This window comes from Furipterus horrens, unplaced genomic scaffold, assembly GCF_987537825.1.
Source record: "Furipterus horrens unplaced genomic scaffold, mFurHor1.1.pri manual_scaffold_3, whole genome shotgun sequence".
In the NCBI taxonomy this organism is placed as follows: domain Eukaryota; kingdom Metazoa; phylum Chordata; class Mammalia; order Chiroptera; family Furipteridae; genus Furipterus; species Furipterus horrens.
The window spans coordinates 185,019,617-185,039,255 of record NW_028327173.1 but is presented as its reverse complement, the minus strand read 5'-3'; the positions used below and the strand labels follow the sequence as shown (position 1 = coordinate 185,039,255).

At 51.9% G+C, this 19,639-nt stretch overlaps 1 protein-coding gene across 5 annotated transcripts in view; it reads left to right on the top strand.

Annotated features, from left to right (window-relative positions):
• Positions 1 to 17,945, top strand: part of TMEM229B (transmembrane protein 229B) — a 38,020-nt gene extending 20,075 nt beyond the window's left edge. Inside the window, exons 1-2 of one of the 5 annotated variants that reach the window (XM_090271018.1) lie at positions 4,576 to 4,640; positions 14,286 to 17,945. In XM_090271018.1, the coding sequence (XP_090127144.1) occupies positions 14,304 to 14,807 (504 nt within the window). In that variant the 5' untranslated portion in view covers positions 4,576 to 4,640; positions 14,286 to 14,303 and the 3' untranslated portion in view covers positions 14,808 to 17,945. Of the gene's footprint in view, positions 1 to 4,458; positions 4,641 to 8,245; positions 8,339 to 8,630; positions 8,752 to 14,282 lie in introns of those variants that run through there. The other 4 variants (XM_090271019.1, XM_090271020.1, XM_090271021.1 and 1 more) reach the window with 4 other exon arrangements.
• The last annotated feature ends 1,694 nt before the right edge of the window (positions 17,946 to 19,639 follow it).

Sequence of the window (19,639 nt, the reverse complement as noted above, 5' to 3'; positions counted from 1 at the left end):
TAAATAAATAAACAAAACCAACAAATAGATACATTAATTATTAAAAAGAAAAGAAAAAGAAAGAAATCATAGTACGCACCGGCTGGTGTACCTGCTGTGTGTCTCCCCACCAGCCTGTGGGCTCCAAGGCGGCAGGAACATTGTCTTGTTCACATCGAGTACAGTGCCTGACCTCCAGCAGGCACTCGATAAATACGTGCTGACTACTGGGATACAATACCTCCACGAAACACACCAGCCTTCCCAGGACTTCTTGGACTAGGTCTTACGGTCTTACGGTTGTTGAGAAACCTCTGGGGTGACTTGGCTGTAGAAAGCTGTGAAAAGTTGGGCACTGGGTGTCACACTGTTGGGTTGGTCCTGGCTTGTCCTCTACTGGGGAGGCAACAGAGGGACAGGGTCCCCGTTGCTCCAAAGGTATGGCGTGGTGAGGTAACCTGTGGGACTCCCCAAGGACATGGAAGTAATAGGGAGAACCCAGATAGATAAATGTCTGGTCACTTTGTTGGTGAGGCTGTGAGACAACTGTCTGTCCCTTCCCGGCTGGCAGGAGGACCCTTGCTGGTCTCACGTGACTTGGATTCTAGGGCCCTCAGCTGCCGCCTGATGGGATCTGCATAGGGGATTATTGATGAAGGGGAGGTGAGGCAGCTCTTTACAGTAACACATGCCTCGCTCTGGGACAGTGGCCAGGCAGCTAATTAGAGAGCCCAGCAGCTGTCCAGCCTTTCAGGCAGGCAGCAGGCGGCACTTTTCAGTGCCAGGAGGTGGGATGGGAGGGAAGGGAGAGGGGCATGGGGCCAGAGACCACCCCCCAACCCATAGGGGCTGGGCTGTCAGGGTTTGTGCAGAGGAGGCATTGGGAGAGGCACGTAAAGTAGGGTGGGCTGGATGGGGAGGAGGAAGCGCGGAGAGGAGGTAACAGGTGAGGGTGGCCTCCAGGTGAGACAGAAGGCTGGGTGGCGAGATGTTCAGCAGTCAGGAAAGCCCAGATTCCGAGCCCTGAGTGAGGGGGCACAGGGTAGAAAGACACGGTCAAGTGGAGTTCATCCCCTGTTTCTGCCCACCTTCCCTATGCCAGTCAGGTCCTCGGGGCCTGGGTCTCCTTGCTCCCCAGGGGAACTTGGAATTCCACTTGCATTTGTAACTGAGCCTGGTCACTTCTTGGTTTGGGAAGTTGCCAAATCCACTTGTGTCCAGACAGGGGCTGGTCTTACTACAGGACAAGTAAAAGCATTTGTTGTGGGTCACATGGGAAGCACTAGGGGGGCTTTGAGTAACCAGAGGACTCCCCATTAGACCTTTGGGCATCTCCGCTTTCCTTTGTGGGCGCCTGGGTTGAAGGAGATTTGGGGAGAGTTAAGGAAGAGGAGAATGGGAGAAGAAGAGGACTAGTGTGTTGCCTGCTGCTTCCTAGCTCCAGTCTTAGCTTCTGGGCCATGGAGGTGAGGGCGGGGATGGGGGTAGATTTGGTTTTTAGGTGCCGGTCAGAGAAGCAGAGATTCGATCCTGCAAGCCCAGCTTACCCTAAATAGTGCTAGGAGAGGAGCGTGAATGAGGCAGAAGGAATTTCCTGCCAGCAGCTGCTGGTTAAACCTCTCTGGGAAATGAATCCTACTTGCATGAAAACTGGATGTGCCTTTGAGAGTGCCAGCACATTGTAGAAATAACAGAATAGGCATTGTTATTCTCTGACCTGAACCCGAGCTTGGCCCCTTGCCCACGTAGCAGCCTGCAGTGTCTCTGGGGATGCCTGGGACACTCTGATCCTGCCCCAGACCTCCTTGTGTGACATGTCTTCTAGTCTGTTTGGACCCAAGGCACCCACCTTGTCTATCTGCACCTCTCAATCCAGGTGATGGCTCTTGGAGGTGGGCAACAGGAGAGTGAGTGCTCTTCTCTCTTCCCTCGTCTGCAGAGACAGTCCTGCTGTTTATGGTGCTTTGTGGGAGAAAGCCCTTCCATGATGGTAGCTTGCCAATGAGAAGATCCCCAGCCATTGCTGGGTTTGGATAAGAACACTGGGTGGTGCAATCACCCAGGAATTTAGCTGGTGCAATCACCCAGGAATTTAGCTGGATGGACCCTTCTCTTTCTTGCTTGTCTATCCATCCAACAGACGTTCCATGGTCTCAAAGAATTCATTATGTGGAGGGGAACCAGACACGTAATAGTTTTAAGATGGGGCAATACGTTTCAACAGAAGGATGTTGAATGGCCCGTGGGAACATTGGTAATGGACTAACCGGGACTATGGAAGATGGCGACACCGTCAAAAGAATGAGGAGGCAGCAGAGCCTTGGAGGAGCCTTGGAGGAGCGGGTGTGGGCTGCAGAGGAGGGCAGGTAGAGAGGGCTTGAAACCGTGGTGGTCTTTGCTCCTCCAAGCTCCTAGCAGCACCTGGGATGTTGATGAAAAAGCTGTCTGGACAGACTTGGCGGTATGTTTACCAATAAGCAGCTTACAGAAAAGACTGAGTATGAAGTATGTGTGAGCAGACATGCGCCTTAAGAATGAGATTTGGATGGGAAGCATTTTGAAGGCATGCTGTGTGGGGACCCCGGAGACCAAGGGCCAGGGTTTGAATCACGTGTGGATTTGGCCTAACTTCTTAATATCCTGAGACATGATGTTTTCATCACTAAAATGGGAGTGAGGGGTGATCATTCCTGCCCTCCCTGCATGAGTCCTGGGGGAGTCGTGAGAGGTGATGTATTACTCAAAAACATCTTAAGTTCTACCCACGTGTTAGTTGTAATCAGGGCTCCTCGCACATTCATCTACTCTTAAAACTTCTGGTTCAGGCCATGCAGTCTGCAGAGCAGCCTAATGCCCTGCACACCCGGGGCCCTACTCTCAGGGGCCAGGAGCGTTGGAGCGGCTGGGACCTTTGCTGTACCATCACCTCCCCATGCAGCCCCCACGGGCTCCCTGGGGAGCTGCCTGCAAACCAGGAAGCAGGAGCTGTGCTGCAAGAGGCTGGCCTGGGAGGGAGCCTGTTCTGACTGCTGCGGCTTCATCTGCCAGGGTGGTACCTTGGCCAGCAACGGGCGCCCAGGGCTGCTTGCAGTGACCAGAGCAGGCTGTGCTGCCAGGATGTGGGCTTCGGTTTCTGTCTCTGTTTTGGTTTGGACTTGTGCTGTTGATGTGGTCTGCTTTGGGCCAGGGAACGGGAGGTGGTCGTGCCAGTGGGTGGGATTGAACTATCCAGGTGGGTGGGGCAGGGTTCGAGGCTCTTGTTTGTGGAGGAGCTGGGGAGGGACACGGGCAAGGGAGAGTGCAGGAGCCTTAGTGCCCTTCATACCCTCTGCCCCAGGGGTGCACCTGGTCCCCACCTACCAGCTCACTTGCACACAGTGGTTTCAGGCCCACAACCCCAGCCCTTCACTTCTCAGCTCCCCTGCTGCCTTGCAAGTTGTCAGCTTCAGGAGCAAAGGCCTGAGTCACCTCTGCTCAGAGAGCCTGAAGTGGGGGAGGGAGGAGGGTGACCATGGGTGTCAGCACAGGATGGCCCCTCTGTGCTCCACCCTGCCTGGCCATCCATGGGGGGATGGTGCTAACTCCTCAGTCACAGCCTCTTCTCAGCTTCCAAGTGGCCAATGCATCCTTCCACAGGGCTGTGCTGGACATGTCCTTGAACTTGTGCAGGTGGAGCTGTGCATTCAAGGGGCTTTCAGGGAAGCGTCAGCACCTTTATATAAAAACAAAAAATGTGGGAATCTCCATCAATGGTCAAGTCTTGGGGATATATAAAAAATATGGATGTGGCATGGCACATTATAAAGTCAGATTTATATCAGCTTGTAGTCAGTTACTGATGTTAATAGGCAGGGCCTCAACAACAATAATGATAAAATAATAGAATGAAATAAATATTATTAGGGTGGTGGAATTATGGGTAGAGGGTTTTAGCACATGTTTTGTTGGTGCGCTTGTTATTCTGCGTTGGTCTTAACTCCACAAATGCTAAAACAAGTGTGCTACATGGCCTGCCTCCTGTGAGGTGCTTGACTGCCCTTGAGAACAGATGTACCCACTCCAGGGGGAAAGTGAGAGTGTAATTTGAAGCTAAATGAGAATGGAGCCGAACTCTAAAAGTATATCCCCTCTCAGATTTATAAGTGAGCGCACAGTCTCTCATGGTGAAAGAAGCCCTAAATCCTGGCCCCACATGTAGCTTGGGATGGATGCCAGCCTCTCATCACTGGATTAACCAGACCTGAGCAAACAGGACAGCCTAGTGGAGGTGGCAGATTCCAGGAGAGGGGTCAGGTGGCCTGGCAGGAGGTGGCAGTTTCCAGGAGAGGAGTCAGGTGGCCTGGGCAGGATGATTGTCTAGTGCTGAGCCTTGGAACGAGGGCCTTGTGGCATTTGCCTTGGGGTTGCTTCTCTGGCTGGCCTGGTGGCTCGGAGCTGGGGACAGTTTAAGCTAAAGAACGCTTCTTCTTTCTTTCCCAGGGACACATGGAAGCCACCCGCCCAGTAGCCGAAGATCAGCTGAGCCCCGGGACTAATGGTTACCCACGCTGCTGAGAATGGCACGGTCGCTCAGCCAGGCGCCAGGACACAGGATGACCTGGGACACTCCTGGAGAGTGATCCCGATGTCTGTTCTGAGCTCTGCACTCAAGGGTGTGATAAGTGAGTATGTTACTGGCTCCCTGGGCATGACCAGCCCTCCCTGCCTCAGCATCATGGGCCCAGGTCTGGAAGTCCCGGTTCAGAGCCCGCTCTCTGTCTGCGGGCCTGTTCAGTGACCTCACTTCTGGAATTATGCATTAAGAAATAGTCCCAAAGAATAGGTCAGGAATGGGAGGGGAGTGTCCAGCAGTTTCAGGCCATGTCCTCTGCTGGAGCCATCTTAGAGCCACACGGTCTCTAAAAACGGGGCCAGACCCAGACTGCTGACATGAGTGATGTGAGACTCAGCACACAGGAGACAGCATCTTCCCAAATTCTCCTTCTTGTCTGTAGGCTTATGGATGCTTTGAGCCTTTGGCTGTTCCTCAGCTGGGACTTCGACTGTGTCCAGATGCTGTGAGCAGTTTCCATGACAACCCTGGGCAAAGCATCCAGGGCACTGGAAGGGGAGGGATGTGTGGCACCTGAGCTGCCATAAAACTGGCCACCAGGGGGTCTACTGTTTTTGTCCCATTAGTTGTGTCTCTTCTTCAGTCCAGATAAGCTCTATGTAGGGTTCGAGGCCCCCAACTATGGAGTATCGCCTGTCCTCAGTGGCCTTTCTTTCCAGTCTGGACCCCTGGCTTTTCCTGGGTGATGCTTGAAAAAATGACAGTTGTCTGCATTTCTCAGCCCCAGAGGCCTGTCTGTGTGAGGGCTGTTATGTCTGTGGAACCAGGGACCAGCAGGCAGAGCACTGCCATGGAAGGCAGAGCAGGGAGAGCAGGTGCTATGCACTCCCAACTGGACAAGCTTTTAGGCATAGCTGGGCTGGTCCGTGGGAGCCTGGAGTCTTAGATTCCACGGACGACTTTGCAGGCAGGGAAAAGAGTAACTAGGTATTTCTCAGCTTTAGGTAGAGCTTGACTCTACTGCCAGTTGAGAGTTTAAAACTCAGTGCCAGAATCTATTTTCACTGAGCCCGGGCTTGCAAAATCGGTTTGTGACAGGAGGGTCTTTAAGGAAATATGTTCTTGGGTTGATCTGTAGCCAGGGTAGCATGATCACGCTTGGGCCATGGGGGTGGCGTGGGGGCGGAAAGATGGCCACAAAGGCCACTGTAGGGACACGGTGACTCAGTCGGGAGGCCTTTTCCCCATATAACACAGAATTCTCAGAGCAGTCTACACCATCAGCCTTAAAACTGTTGTAACCTCTGTGCAGTGATCCCACTTCTGGAACTATTCATTAACAAGTGGTCCCAGAGAAGAAAGGGCTGAATTCTTTCATTGCAGGCATAAAAAAGATGTTTCTGGTGGTGTCAGTTTAACAGTCGGAATGGGACACAATTGTTGACCATCTGTGCTCAGGAAATGATAGTTTTCTACTTGTGGAATATTACACAGCTGTTGTAATGAGGAGCACATAGGCTATATACCAGCTTGGAAAAATGATGACGATGCAGTATGTGATAAGGTCAAGTTACAGAATAAGTACATTATGGGAACTTGTATTATAAACACACAAGAAAAGATTGCAAAGTAGAAATGATCATGGCTGCTAGTTTAGTGGAATTATGAATGCCTTTTCTTTCTGTGATGCCTGGATTTTCTTTTAAAACTAAATGTAATCTGGATGAATACACAACACACCATTAATGCTGACTATCTCTGCCATGTGGGATGATGGGGGGTGGGGGCACTTTGCTAGGTCATTCCATTCTGCAAAGTTTAAATTTCAGCTGTGAGCACATGTTACATTTGTAATCAGAAAAAAATAATAAAGATATTTTAAAATGCTAGAATTAAACATTTTTTAAAGGCTCTATTTCCCAAGAAAGAGGAGACTAGAAAGGCTGAGCTGGCTAGCTGTTTATATCTGCCCTCATCAGTGTTTACGGGCCTGGGCCTGTTTGGGCCCATTCATTCGTTCATTCCATAGGCATCAGTGGGTCTTACTTCTAGGCACTGGTTACCTGTCAGGGGACGAGACAGAGCCCCCGCCCTCATGGAGCTTTCCTTCGAACTGGGAGAGACAGTGAACAGGCAGCAAACTATCAGAATGGGGGAGTGCTATGAAGAAAGTAAAATGGGATGATGTGAGTGACAGGGAGGCTATTTTGGATTGGAGATCAGAGGTCTCCGAGCTGAGACCCGAGGCAGCCATGTGAGGTCTGGGAAGACCTTGCAGGCAATGCACAGAATACCCAGCCCGCAGGCACCATCCACAGAATGCCCTTTGTTGCTTGAGCCCTGGGGAGCTTCTGTGCCAGGGCTGACTTCATTCTCCAAGTCCAGCTGGGATTTGCTTAGCATCTGAGACCCTCTAAAATCCCACCCCTCTCCTGCCCACTGGCCTGTGTGGATTGGTTGCTCCAGGCACAGGGCTTCTCTGGCCAGCCTGCAGGTTGGCTGCTGCCCTCGGCTAGCCAGGCTCGGCCACCTGAGCTTCCCAGCAGCACTGGGGCAGGCTGGCAGTCAGGGAGGCTCTGGGTGAGGTGTGTCCTGGTGAGGGATCTTTGAATGGCACATGGTTTAAAGCCGTGAGTGGTGACTGCCATGGTCCTGAGAGGGTCAGCTTGTGACCCTGGAAGACCTTCATGTGTATCCTGCCAGACCTTAGCCTCAGAACAGAACCTGGTGTCTCAAAATAGGCTGAGAGCCTTTGGAGGCTCTGTCACCCAGTTCTGAGCTTCCTTGATGATCTGCCTAGAAGCTCATGTCCTTCTTGTTTCCTGTTGCCTCTCCGTATACCATCTCAACTTTCCAGAAGCAGAAACTGAGAAAATAGTAGTGTTCTCAGAGGAGTCGGCCTCAAGCAGTGCAGTGTGCTAGCTGGAAGTGAAGGCTTTGGGGCTGGGTTCGAATCCTACCTCTGTCTTCCATAGCTGTAAAGAACTTAGGCTACTTATTTAGCCTTTCTCTGCCTTAATTTCACCATCTGTAAATGGGCTTGAAGATTATTTGAGTTAATACATGGAAAGTGCTGAGAAGATTGGCTGATTGTTAATATTATTGTTACTTGGGAGGTGGAGGGAGGACTATCCCACGGGACTTTCCCAGGGGATGCCCACAGCAAGAGAGGGTGGAACTTGGGTAACTGGGCTAGCCAGTGACCACAGGTATTTTCCTCCCACTTGCTTCCCTCTGGCCCTGAAGCAAACTCATATTTTGCTCCTCTCCCCCAACTTGATGACCACAGGGGAGGCTCAGGATGGTTTCAGATATTGCATCTTGTACCCCAAGGCAAAGGCAGCGCACTGATGCCACTCGCCTCCAGCACAGGGTCTACCAGGGCACTGGGCCCACAGTCACTCAAGCTGTGTCCCCCCTGCCTTGCCCTCAGGGCTGTGCATCTCCCCAGAGCAGAGAGCTGTCGTGATTTTGATACCTGGAGATGGGAATGAAATTTGGGAAGTAAATGAGGTGAAAGAGGAAGGCCTGCCCAGCCTGACTCCATGGAGGGGAAACCCAATTATCTAGCAAGATGCTCCTCTGGACAAAAATTCCCAGAGTCATTGTGTTGTGGCACCTTGGCTTCCTGGAACAAGATGGGAGTTTTTGGCAAGACCAAGGACAATCATCTCCTCCGGTTTTGCTTCCAGGCTGCCTTGGACTTTGATGGCATTCTCTTGGATGGCGTTCTCTTCGCTCCTCTCAGCAGCTTTCTCTGCTTTCTGCTGCCCTAAGGAATAGCTCAGCGGGCCCTGGGAGCCGTAGGTGAGAAACCCCATGGCCCAGGGCTCTGACAGCTCCCCCCGCCCCAATCACCTGTCCCCTTGGAGGTGCAGTGTGCCCTGCCAAAGCTCCTTCAGTTCCGGCCCCTTGCTGGAACTCTGTGTCCCCAGGCCTTTTGATCAACAAGTATGAGGAGTTTCATCAACACTTGTGCTTGAGTGTTATTCCCCCAAACCCCTCTTGGGAAACTGTCCACTGCTCTCCAGACGTTTTTCTTCTGCCTTCCTCTTCTTTACTCCACCCTAAATTTTCTTTCCTGGACTGTCCCATTTCTGTGTCACGGGCCTCAGGATGGTGTGTTCATCACCAGGAGAAAGAGGCCAACATCTTGCGTGCTGCTGGTTCGTCCTGATGCCGGCTTTCCCGGGGCTCTGGTCCCAGGGCTGAGCAAAGAGGTACTGGAATGGTCCAGGGCAAAGGGCTCAGGTCAGGGGAGTCCAAGGCAGGGATAGGTTGTCTGTTGGGTCTAGCAGAGGGTCGGTGAGCTTAGAGTGTAAGCACAGCTCCTGTGGTTATGAGACATGGGTTTGGGGAGTGGCTTCTGAAAATCCACCCGAGCCAATGCCCGCCTCTAGTCTTAGTGTCGGTGCCACCACAGTGTGAGCTGCCATCCCAGCTGACGACACCGTCTCACATCCCTGTTCCCTGTCTTCACCCCATCTCCTGGCCCCAGCCAGGATGTCTGGGTTCTCCCGCTGTCTTGCATGGACCAGGCATGTTCTCCTGGCACAACAGCCCAGACGTGGTCTGACCCTGCCTAGGTGTGCTTCCCCTCCCATTCTCCCTGTTATAGAAGGTTCCAAAAACGGAATCCAGGCCTCCGGCACCCACTGTTCTCACCCCACCCTCCTTCTGTTCAGCAGCTTGCCTTCCTTGTGACAGCCACCACTAATCCTGCTTTTGCTCATAGGGTTTGGGAGTTCAGCTCTTCGGAGCTGCCTGCTCTAGCGGTGCCCAGAGCCTCTGATTTGTTACCGACAGGGAGGCAAAGAGAGCAGGGTTTTAAAAATCAGCATCAAAGTAGGGGCTGGCCTGAGTGGTGAACGTAGTCATGCCGGACTGCTGAATGGGGAGCCCCTTCCCCAGATCCTGTGGGATGGAGGAGCCAGGGGTTCGAGTGCAGGTCTGCTGGACAGACCCAAGGTCAGAGGGGCCAGAGTGAGGCGGGAGACAGAGTGGCCTGTCTGGGATTCAGGATGAAATGAGGATGTGAGAAGCTGTTCCAGGAACACCAGCCCTTTCATTTCACCATTCTTTCCAAACATGGCCTTCTGAGGGCTGGTTCCGAGGCCCCTCCCCTCTCACCCACGCAGAAGCCAGAAGCTCACACTGACTCTCCTCAGCTGTGTGCACGGTTACTGTTTTCACAGGGTTATTTGGCTGCCAGGTTGGTGCTCTGGGTGGAGTTAAAGACCTGACCTACTTGGCAAAGAAGGCTGCCTGGCCGCTAGTGAGGGTAGGGGCCAAATGACCCTGCCTCCGGTAGAAGGGGCCACTCTAGAAGGAGAAGCTGACCAGGAAGCTGGGCTCTGTGCCAGAAAAAATAGCCACCCTTTCCTGAGCTTGGCTGTGTTCTTAGTAGGGTATAGCTATTAGCTCATTCTTCACAGTAACCCTCAGGGATAGTTAGTTACTCTTATTATTTTCACTTTACCTATAGGGAAACTGAGGCACAGAGAAGCCAGGTAAGATGCCCTAGACCCTACAGGTGGAGGGCATCAGCCAGGACGCAAACCCTGGCAGTTAGCACCTAGAGGCCCTGCGCTTAAATTAACCATGACACCCTGTTCAAATCTTCGAGTCATGGTTTGTTATTGGGGATGATGTTTCAGGAGAGAAGGACCCATGTTAATCTCACGTGACTTCAGGTTTCCTAAGGTTCATTTGCCTGGCAAACTTATTGAGCATCTTCTATATACAAGGCACAAAGATGAATAATACATATTCATTTAACAATTTTTTAAGATAAAATGTATCTTTATAAAAGTTATCTATACTTGTACAATTTTTGGACTCTACAGAAAAGTGCAAAGAAGGAAATAAGAATCACTTTTATCTCCATCCAGAGAGGATCGTGGCCAAATTTGTGATATATTTACATGTATATATGCCTTTGCCAAATCAAAATCATATTAAATATTCAGCTCTGAATCCTGCTGTTTTCTCTTAACATTGTATCAAACAAACATTCATCAAATGGCTACAGTGCTGGCCTTCAGACGAGTTACGGCATAGCTGAGTGTGCACTGTTGTCACAGGTGAGCTGGGCGCAGAGGTGCACAGACAGGGTAGTGGACGGCTCTGGAGTGGGAGGCACTTGGAAGTCTTCGTGGAAGAGAAGCTGGATCTTGAAGGATTAGGGTTCATGGGCTATGGTGGGGTGGGGAGTAGAGTAGAGGTAGCAGTTGGGAAGGGCACCCCAGGTAGCAAAAACAGCAAGGTAAAGATCCAGAGGACAGGATCTGAGGCAGAGGGGGGTCACAAATGGCTTTGCCAGCCATCCCTAGGGGTTTGAGTCTAATGATGTTAAAGATCCACTAATGGGCTTTAAGTGAGGATAAACATTGGATTTGCATCTGAGAAAGATTGCTGTTTGTACACACTCTTTTATAGTGTGACGATGAATGGGAAAGGAGGTGAGGAAGATTAGCTGGGAGACGATTGGAGTCATCCAGGTGAGAGATGACAAGGGCTTGAACCAGAGCAGCAGCAATGAGAAAGAGGAATGAAAAGAAGATAGATTTCAAAGATCTTTAAGAGACAGAACAGACAGGAGGTGATGATGGCTGATTTGGTGCTTTGCCATGTGACTTGCTTTGGCCAGTAAGACGTTAGTGGGCATGACTTAATCAATCTTGAAACGCGCTGGTGCCATTGTGCTTGTTTGCTCTTGTGCCTGTGCCCTCGCCACGAGAAGAACGTACTGGGACCAGATCCCTAAGCCTGGGAGGAGGATGAGAGGCAAGGGGAGCAGAGCCACCCCAGCCAAGCATAGGACAGAGCCCCCAAAGGACTTGCAGTCTCAGGATGGAAGTCTTGAGTCCTGAGATCTGCCAACCCATGGACATGTGGGTTGTAATAACAAATGAGAGTAGATTAAGCCACTGAGTTTTGGGATGATTTGTTATATAGCAATTGCTAACTGATAAAGAAATGTCTTTGTTCTTGGATGGAATGCTTACTGTGTGCCAGGCAGTATTCTAGGTACAGGGGATACACAAAGTCCTTATTCTTAGGGAGCTCATGTCAGAGTGGGGATGCAGCAAAGGAGACTAGAAAGATGCCAGAACTTCTGGCTACTACCTGGGTGCATGGCCGTACCAGTAATCAGGACGGGTCATGGGAGGAAAGCAGGTTGGGGGAAAAGATAATGAGTGTGATTTAGGAAAGGGGTTGGAAGTGCATATGGGACATTGAAGTGGAGGTGTCCAGGAAAGAGTGGATATACAGGTGGAAAACACAGGGAAGAGGTCTGGCTGGGGACTGCAAGTAATCAACAGAAAACAGGAAATCATCTGTACCAAAGAGAGACAGATTAAGTGTTCTGGATATTCAGAGGCGGAAGAGGGGACTCATGTCTGGGAGGATGAGAAAGATTTTGTTCTGAAGGTAACCTGTAAGCTGGGTTTGCCTTTATGGAGGGGAGAGGAGAGGACACACCAAACCATGGAGAGGGTATGCGAAGGCATGGAGCTACGACAGAGAGGGCTGGCCTGTGAGAATAAGGCTGAAAAAGCAGATTGGAGTGAGATCAGGGAGAGTCTTGAATGCCAGGCAGCGGCTGCTCTAGGGTTTCACTAGGGAATGGGGAGCCATTGAATGTTTTTGAGCAGGGGAGTGGGATTAGGCTCTCGTGTCTAGGGGCTGGGCAGTAGTATGTAGTGGAATGAGTTTTGAAGTAGAAGTCAAGAGGTATGGGTTCTAGTCTCAGCTCTCCTATTCACTGGCCCTGGGATATGGGGCTCATGACTTCTCTCTTGGCGCCAACTGTCTCTCTCAAAAAATGGGAATAAAACTACCTGCCGTTCACATGAATCTTAATTAGGTAAGAACCAACGACAAAATGTGAATGTGAGTGCTTGGAAGACCACAAGGCAATGCACAGGGTGGGTATTTTGTGCCTAGACCTTCTGCAGCTGAAAGATGAGATTGGGGTTCCTAGACAGGTGGGCGGACTGCAGGTCCATCTTGTTAACCTCTGACCTTTCTCCCATCTTGGAGAGGGGCTTGACAGTGACGTCAAGCCTGGTGAGCACTGGCAGCCCTCAGAGCTCGTATTCTGTTCTCATGCTCTGCCTTCCTGTTCTTGACACAGCCCTGAGCTCCCCCATCCCACCGTCCACATGGACAACACCTGTCATTTAGAGGAGGCCTGTGCCACAGTGGCAGAATAGAAGGCTGGAGACGTTTGCTGTCCTCAAGAAGTACCCAGGCTAGTTGGATCAAAAGGGCATGTCTCTCTAATAGTAAATAAAAGATGGCCTTTGATAAAGGGCCAAGTGAGTGGTCCAGACAGTTGCTGGTGAAGGGTGAGGAGAAAGCAGAGAGGCCTGTGGGCTGGGCATTGAAGACTGAGTTTAAAAGAAAGGAGGGGGAGGGGAATAAAAGTGGAGGCGAAGACTTTCCTCTGTCAGCCCACTGGTTTCCTTTCAATATCGAAACAAAACACCAAAACCCTGCTTAATGGAGCAGTTAAGGACAAATGTGACCACAAGGAGCTGCCACTTCACACCCATTAGCATGGCCATCATCAGAAAACCAGAAAGTAACAGGTGCTGGCAAGGATGTGGAGAAATCGGAACCCTTGTATGTTGCTGGTGGGAATGTAAAATGGTGCAGCCGCTATGGAAAACAGCAACGCCATTCCTCAAAAAATAAACATAGAAGGACCAGATGACCCAGCAATTCCACTTCTGAGTATATACCCAAAAGAGTTAAAAGCAGGGACTCGAGCAGATATTTGTACACCCATGTTCATAGCAGCATTGTTCACAGTAGCCAAATGGTGGGAGCAACCCATGAATCGATAAATGAAGAAACAAAATGTGATGTCTACGCAGGGAGATCCCATGGAATGTTATTCAGCCTTAAAAAGGGAAAGAATTCTGACACATGGCTCCAATGTGGATGGACCTTAAAGACACTCTACTAAGTGAAATAAGCCAGACACAAAAGGACAGATATTGTATGATTACACTTAAATGAGGCACCTAGAGTAGTCAAATTTATGGAGACAGAAAGTGGACTGCTGGTTACCATGGGCTGGGGAAGGGATGAGAGACAGTGTTGAATGAATATGGTGTTTCGGTCTGGGCTGAAGAGAAGGCTCTGGAGATGGATGGTGGTTGTGGATGCACAACAGTGTGAATGTACTTAATATCACTTAATTGCATACTTAAAACGGTAAGATTTATGTTATGTACATGTTAACACACATGCAGAAAAGACAATCTCAGAAATGTGGGTGATGTGGAACTGCCTGAGAAGAAAAGGGGGAAAAGATGGGGACCCCCATGGAGAGGCCTGCTGAGAAACTAGCTAGGAGCCTAGAAATGGGGGTGATTGATGGGCCAGGACAGCTGGCTTTTTCAGTGACCACAGGTCATCCAGAACAGTTATTATAGGGAGAGTAGTAGACATCTCCCTCCAAGAAGCATTTGAGTACTATTACTCAGAGAAAGCCAGAGGGATTGTTTGTTTTCTTCATTTCTCATGCCCCCCCTGGCTCAGGTAAGGAATATGGAATCAGGTACTGAACATGGAATATGGTCGAGATTATGGTTGGTAACCGAAGAGGAAGGTAGAGCAGGTTTGAAATTCACTCAGCCCTGGTCTCATTAGACTTGAACGGGATAGTGGGAAGGCAGCAGGAGGGGCTCAGCCCTCAGCTCCCTCCCTCCCTCACCTGTCTCCTTTGTGTCCCCAGCAGCTGGCCCCAGTGGGCGCCATGGCTTCTGCGGAGCCCTTGACGGCGCTGTCCCGCTGGTACCTGTATGCCATTCATGGCTACTTCTGCGAGGTGATGTTCACGGCGGCCTGGGAGTTCGTGGTGAACTTTAACTGGAAGTTCCCAGGCGTCACGAGCGTGTGGGCGCTCTTCATCTACGGCACCTCCATCCTGATCGTGGAGCGCATGTACCTGCGCCTGCGCGGCCGCTGCCCGCTGCTGGTGCGCTGCCTCATCTACACGCTCTGGACCTACCTGTGGGAGTTCACCACCGGCTTCATCCTGCGCCAGTTCAACGCCTGCCCTTGGGACTACTCCCAGTTCGACTTTGACTTCATGGGCCTCATCACCCTGGAGTACGCAGTGCCCTGGTTCTGCGGGGCCCTCATCATGGAGCAGTTCATCATCCGTAACACCCTCCGCCTCCGCTTTGACAAGGACGCTGAGCCCGGGGAGCCTGGAGGCCCCCTGGCCCTGGCCAATGGCCACGTCAAGACTGACTGAGTGGGGGACTGTTGGGGGAGAAGGGGGCGGTCTCTCATGCATCCTGGGGGGAAAGGTACCAAGCTGGTGGAGTTGCCCCTTCTGTACAGCACAAGCCCTGCCCCATCCCGGCCTCGCCCTGTGGGGCACACGCAGCCCCCATTCCCTCCGCTGTGAGCTGGTGTTGGGGGGCTGTCTGCCGAGGCAGCAGAGGTACTTTGGGACTGGTCTGTGAATCTCAGCCCAGCTCAGAGGCTGGCAGCAGGAGGCCTGAGGCTACGCAGTGACTAGATGACACAGGTGACTCTGGAAGTGGTAGGCCCTGTCCTGGCTAAGGGACTCTGAGAAATGGGCAAACGGTGGGAGGCAAGGTCTGAGGGAGCTTGGGGGTGCTGCCTTGGCCACCTGGCTCCCTCTCACCTGGCTTAGTTGGGCTTTGGCTGGTTCCATTAGGCAATATTCAGGTGCTTGCTTGCAACCAATACCTCCCCGGGGTCTGCTGAGCTGCAGCCTAAGGAGAGACTGGGCAGCCAGGAGGCTGCTTGGCGGTCGTGCTGGTCTGCAAGGGCTGGGAGGCTTTCCCTTGGCTCCTCTCCCCTCCCCCAGGGCCCCACGCTGCTTTCTTGGCCTTCTGGGGGCCCCCTGGTGCTCGATTCCCACCAACCTTGGGCTTTTGGAGGTTTCAATCCCTGTGTGTTTGGTGGTGTTTCCCCCTTCTCTCTCTTATTTTCAAAGCCTTTACCACTATTGGCCCTTTATCCATGTCAATCACCCACCAACCTCCAACTCCCCAGCCAACACAGCATCTGCCAGAGATAGAACCTGAGACAGACCCTACCTGCCCTCTGCAGCCTGCCCTCCACTATCCCCCCAGTTGGCTGTGGCAGCGCCCCTGGTGCTCTTCTCCACCCATGCCCCCTCCCTGCAGCAGTCCAGCTAAAAATGAATGGCACCCACAACACACAAGTCAGGCCAAGATGGGCCCCACAGATCCACAGGGGGACCTAGAGACAAATCAGTGTGTGTGTGTGTGGGAAGGGGGAGATGCCATTAGGAGGCAGGTAAAGGCGCACCTAACTGGTTTATTTTCAATCCATTCAGGGGTCATCTGGCATTCTAGGAGATGGGGGAGCAGTATCCAGTGTTGGAGACCCATGGAGAATGAGTAAGGGAGACCCTCCCATCCTTGGTGAGAAGGGGTCACTTCTGGTTCTGCCATAGCCCCAGCCCTGCAGCAAAACCTCCTCAGGGCCACCCCCTCCTCACCCTTCCTAGCAAGGCTGACACTTGGAGCTTGCCCCTTAAACAGTATTAACCCTGCCACGCTCACGGGCATTGTCATCTTGGCTGCCCTGCCTTCCCCCGTGACAGGTCCATTGCTGGCAGTGGACAGGTGAAACCCTCACTCCAGCCCACTTCCGGCTCTGCCCCCACTCGCCAAGGAGGGGCATCCATCAGAACACAGCCGATCCCATGGTACATGGTCTCTTCTTGACCACACTAGAACTCTTAGGTAGAAATTAGCCTTTTCCTTTTTATGGAACATTAAAAAGTGATCATGCCACCTGTGGAGAGAATCTCCTCTTCCTTGTTCTGTCGCAGCCCCTAGATCATGCAGACAGCACCACCCAGGGCAGGTGGCTGGGTGTGGGCAGGAGTGGTGTCCCGGGTTGGGGAAAAGGCTGGGAGACCCCGTCTTTGGCAGGGTTGCTTTTTGTAGTTGACCCTGTCCAGGACAGGAAGGAGGGCATTTCCCAGCCTCTGGGTCCTGGGTACTTTGTGCCACATCCAGGCACAAAGTACATTCTGCCTGGCCCTGCCCCACCTTTGACTTTCCTGTGACCCCAATTCCAGGGCTTTGGAACTTCTAGGGATTCAGGCTGCCAGGGGTAGATTGCTTTTCATGTACAGGTGGAGGGGATTCCAGAGGAAGAATATCATCTGGCTTCCCTGTTCCCTCTAGGTAATTGTTGCCTTGGTCCTTTTCCCCAGCTCCATGGCATTTCAGTCTCTTGGACCCCAACACCCCTGCAGGTCCTTATGTGGGTCCCTAGAACACATGAACCCCCCTTTGCTCTCCCCTTCCACGACAGAATCTAGTGGTCGGCTTGTTGATGCCCCACCCAGCATGAGGCTTCCACAGTTCTCAGCCTGACCAAGCCCTCAGATGGCCCGCTGGATCTGGCCGCTCCAGGTGTTGCCCTATGGGCATTTCTTGGCACCACCTTTTCTCTGGACCCTCTAGACTCCCAAGTGCGGGAGGTCCTGGAGTAAGCCTGCCTCCCTGGCAATGCACAGAGCATTGTGTTTCTGCTTCATTCAGGTGCCCCATGGCTCCTATTTTCCCTCATAGGGCACAGAGCCTCCCACAAAGGGAGGCAATGAGCCAGGGCTTGACCATAGGGTCTGCAGGCTCAGAGCTCACCGGGGGTAGCCCAGACTTCAACTGCTTTCTGGGTGTCTTCAGGGCCCCCCCATTCCTTAGTGCCCAGGGACTCAAAGTTTGGCATAATCCCAGCCCTGCCAAGCAGTGGGGGTGTGATAGGGAGAGCCTGCTTGCTGTTCATGTACCGCTTTTGTCCTGGGCCTCTGCTGGACATCACAGCATCTCCGAGTTACAGACTGCCATGTGCTGCCCTGCATGGTTGAACCGCTTCCATGTCTGCTAGGCATCCTGTCCCTTGTGCCCTGTTCCCTCTGATGCCAGTGCGTCATAATGGCATCACAATGGCCTATGCTTATTCTCAGCAATAATACCTAGGGAGTGCCCATGAGTCCTTTTGTCCTGGTCCATTTCCCTCTGCCTGGGTCTCCTGGGGAGGCAGCCACTGAGTGGGTCAGTTCATGAGAACCTGTATGGATGAAGCTCCAGGCTGTGCAGACATCATCACAGGGGACGCAGAGAGAGGCCCAGCCCTGGAGGAGCTATGGCTAAGGCAGGGAGAGTACCTTCCACCCTGAGGCCACCCAAGACCTGGAGGAGCTGCAGGTCCTGGCTCCGCAAAAGAGCCTTTGAGGCAGTGGGACTGTCTTCCAACTGCAGCAGCTCTTCAGAAGGACACACGACTGGTTTGTGCACCCATTGCCTGCTCCGTCTCTGTTGGTCTCTGTCTTCTCACGTTTGTGCACATAAAATATACTGCTGTTTGTGTTCCGGGACTGGCTCCGACCCATCTCTGTCTCTTCTTCTACTTTGGAACCCCTTTTCTAAGGGCAGCTGGAGGCGGGCTCTCCGCATCTGGGCGTCACGCTGTTCTGAACCAAGAGGCTGCTGTATGGGGCCGCCCTGTGCGGAGGGCGGGGGGCGCTTACCACTTTTCACTTTCTCCACTCTGACGCTATCTGGTAACCTGAATTCTCCACCCCAACCGGTAGCACTTTCCTGCCCACTCCTGCCCACTTTCCTACTTCCAGGAGGAGGATGGAGGGTTCAGAATTTGCCCAGTCTGTCCAAATAAACACCATGGCTTAACCCCTCCCACTGGACACGCCCCCGCGGCCCGCCGACCCCACCACAGCTAGGCTGTAGAACACTGGCTGAGCTTCTGGGTGGAGTCGACAGACACTGTGCTTTCCGAATCCCTGAGAAGGCCCTCTACCTCCCCCACTTATGTGTTTATATCTTCTACTGAAAGATTTTCCCCATATAAAAACGAGCAAGCATAAAGCGCCAACGGTCATTTATATTTAGTGTAAACAAATCTATAAGGCAATGCTCTTAGAGCAGGTTTCTATAGAAAGAAAGAGGCAAGCATAATGAAACAGGATCTACCTTATGGAACTTCAGAGGAGAGGCAAGAGGTGAGGTGCAGAACAAGAAGGCCGCGGGGCCTCAAGATCCTTCTTAACCAGCCAGCTCTTCTGTCCTCTACTCAATGGGAGCCTTCCTTTCTTGATACTTTCCTTCCTTACCTCCTCACCCGATCCAAAGGGACCTTCTGATATTGAGGGAAGTTCTCCAGGAAAGCTAAGGACCTTGGCTGCATCTTATAAAATCTGCGGAACCTTGGCAAAAGCCTAATGCGTCATGAATAACAATGAATGAATGACCACAGCTTTGCCTTGTCTGCCGGGAGTGCCTATCTCAGCAGGGTGTATGGTTTGTGCTGCCCCCCTGCTGCAACCCAGGGACAATCAGATTGCCTGTGTTTTGTGGGCAGGGAAACAGGTCCAGCAAGAGGGAGCAACTGACTCATCACAGCACAGGTGAGAGGAGCCAGTCTGTGTTTTAACAACAGCTGCGGTTTCTGCCCCTGCTAGCCCCACGACACCCTGTGCTGCCCGGGTGGCCAGGCACTGCACTGGGTGCTCAGAGGCACTTTGGTATTTTCTCCCATCTGAGGTGGGCACTGGTAATTCCCTGTTTTACAGAGGAGGTCGGATGGCAAGCAGTCTGCAACCCCGATTTACCACATCACTCTTTTGTTTCAGTGTAAGCAGGAGATACTTTTGGGAGGGTTTGTGATGAATCAGGTACCTTTTTGTACTTTGATGAGATTATGGATATCATTTGAGTTCAACCCGTCCAAACGCTATACACAGAGAGAAATGAACGTTTGGGAGTGGGAGAGGTGGGGGAAGAGTTGAGGTTTTAAGAAAGGAGGTACGGGATGACATCTTATCCAAGACTTCAAACATTTGGTCCAAGAATCCATCCCTGTGGAGGGAGGGGTGTGAAATTTTGGCCTCATTCAACTCTGGGTTTCGGGTTGATACCTCTGCCTCCCAGATATGTTTTGTTTATACCCTGAGCCTTTTTCCTTTTATCCTATTTCATTAATTTGAGATTAAGCCTGGGCCCCTAACTATAGATGTTCTAGGAGGGTTTAAAACTACCAGACAAAAACATTCTC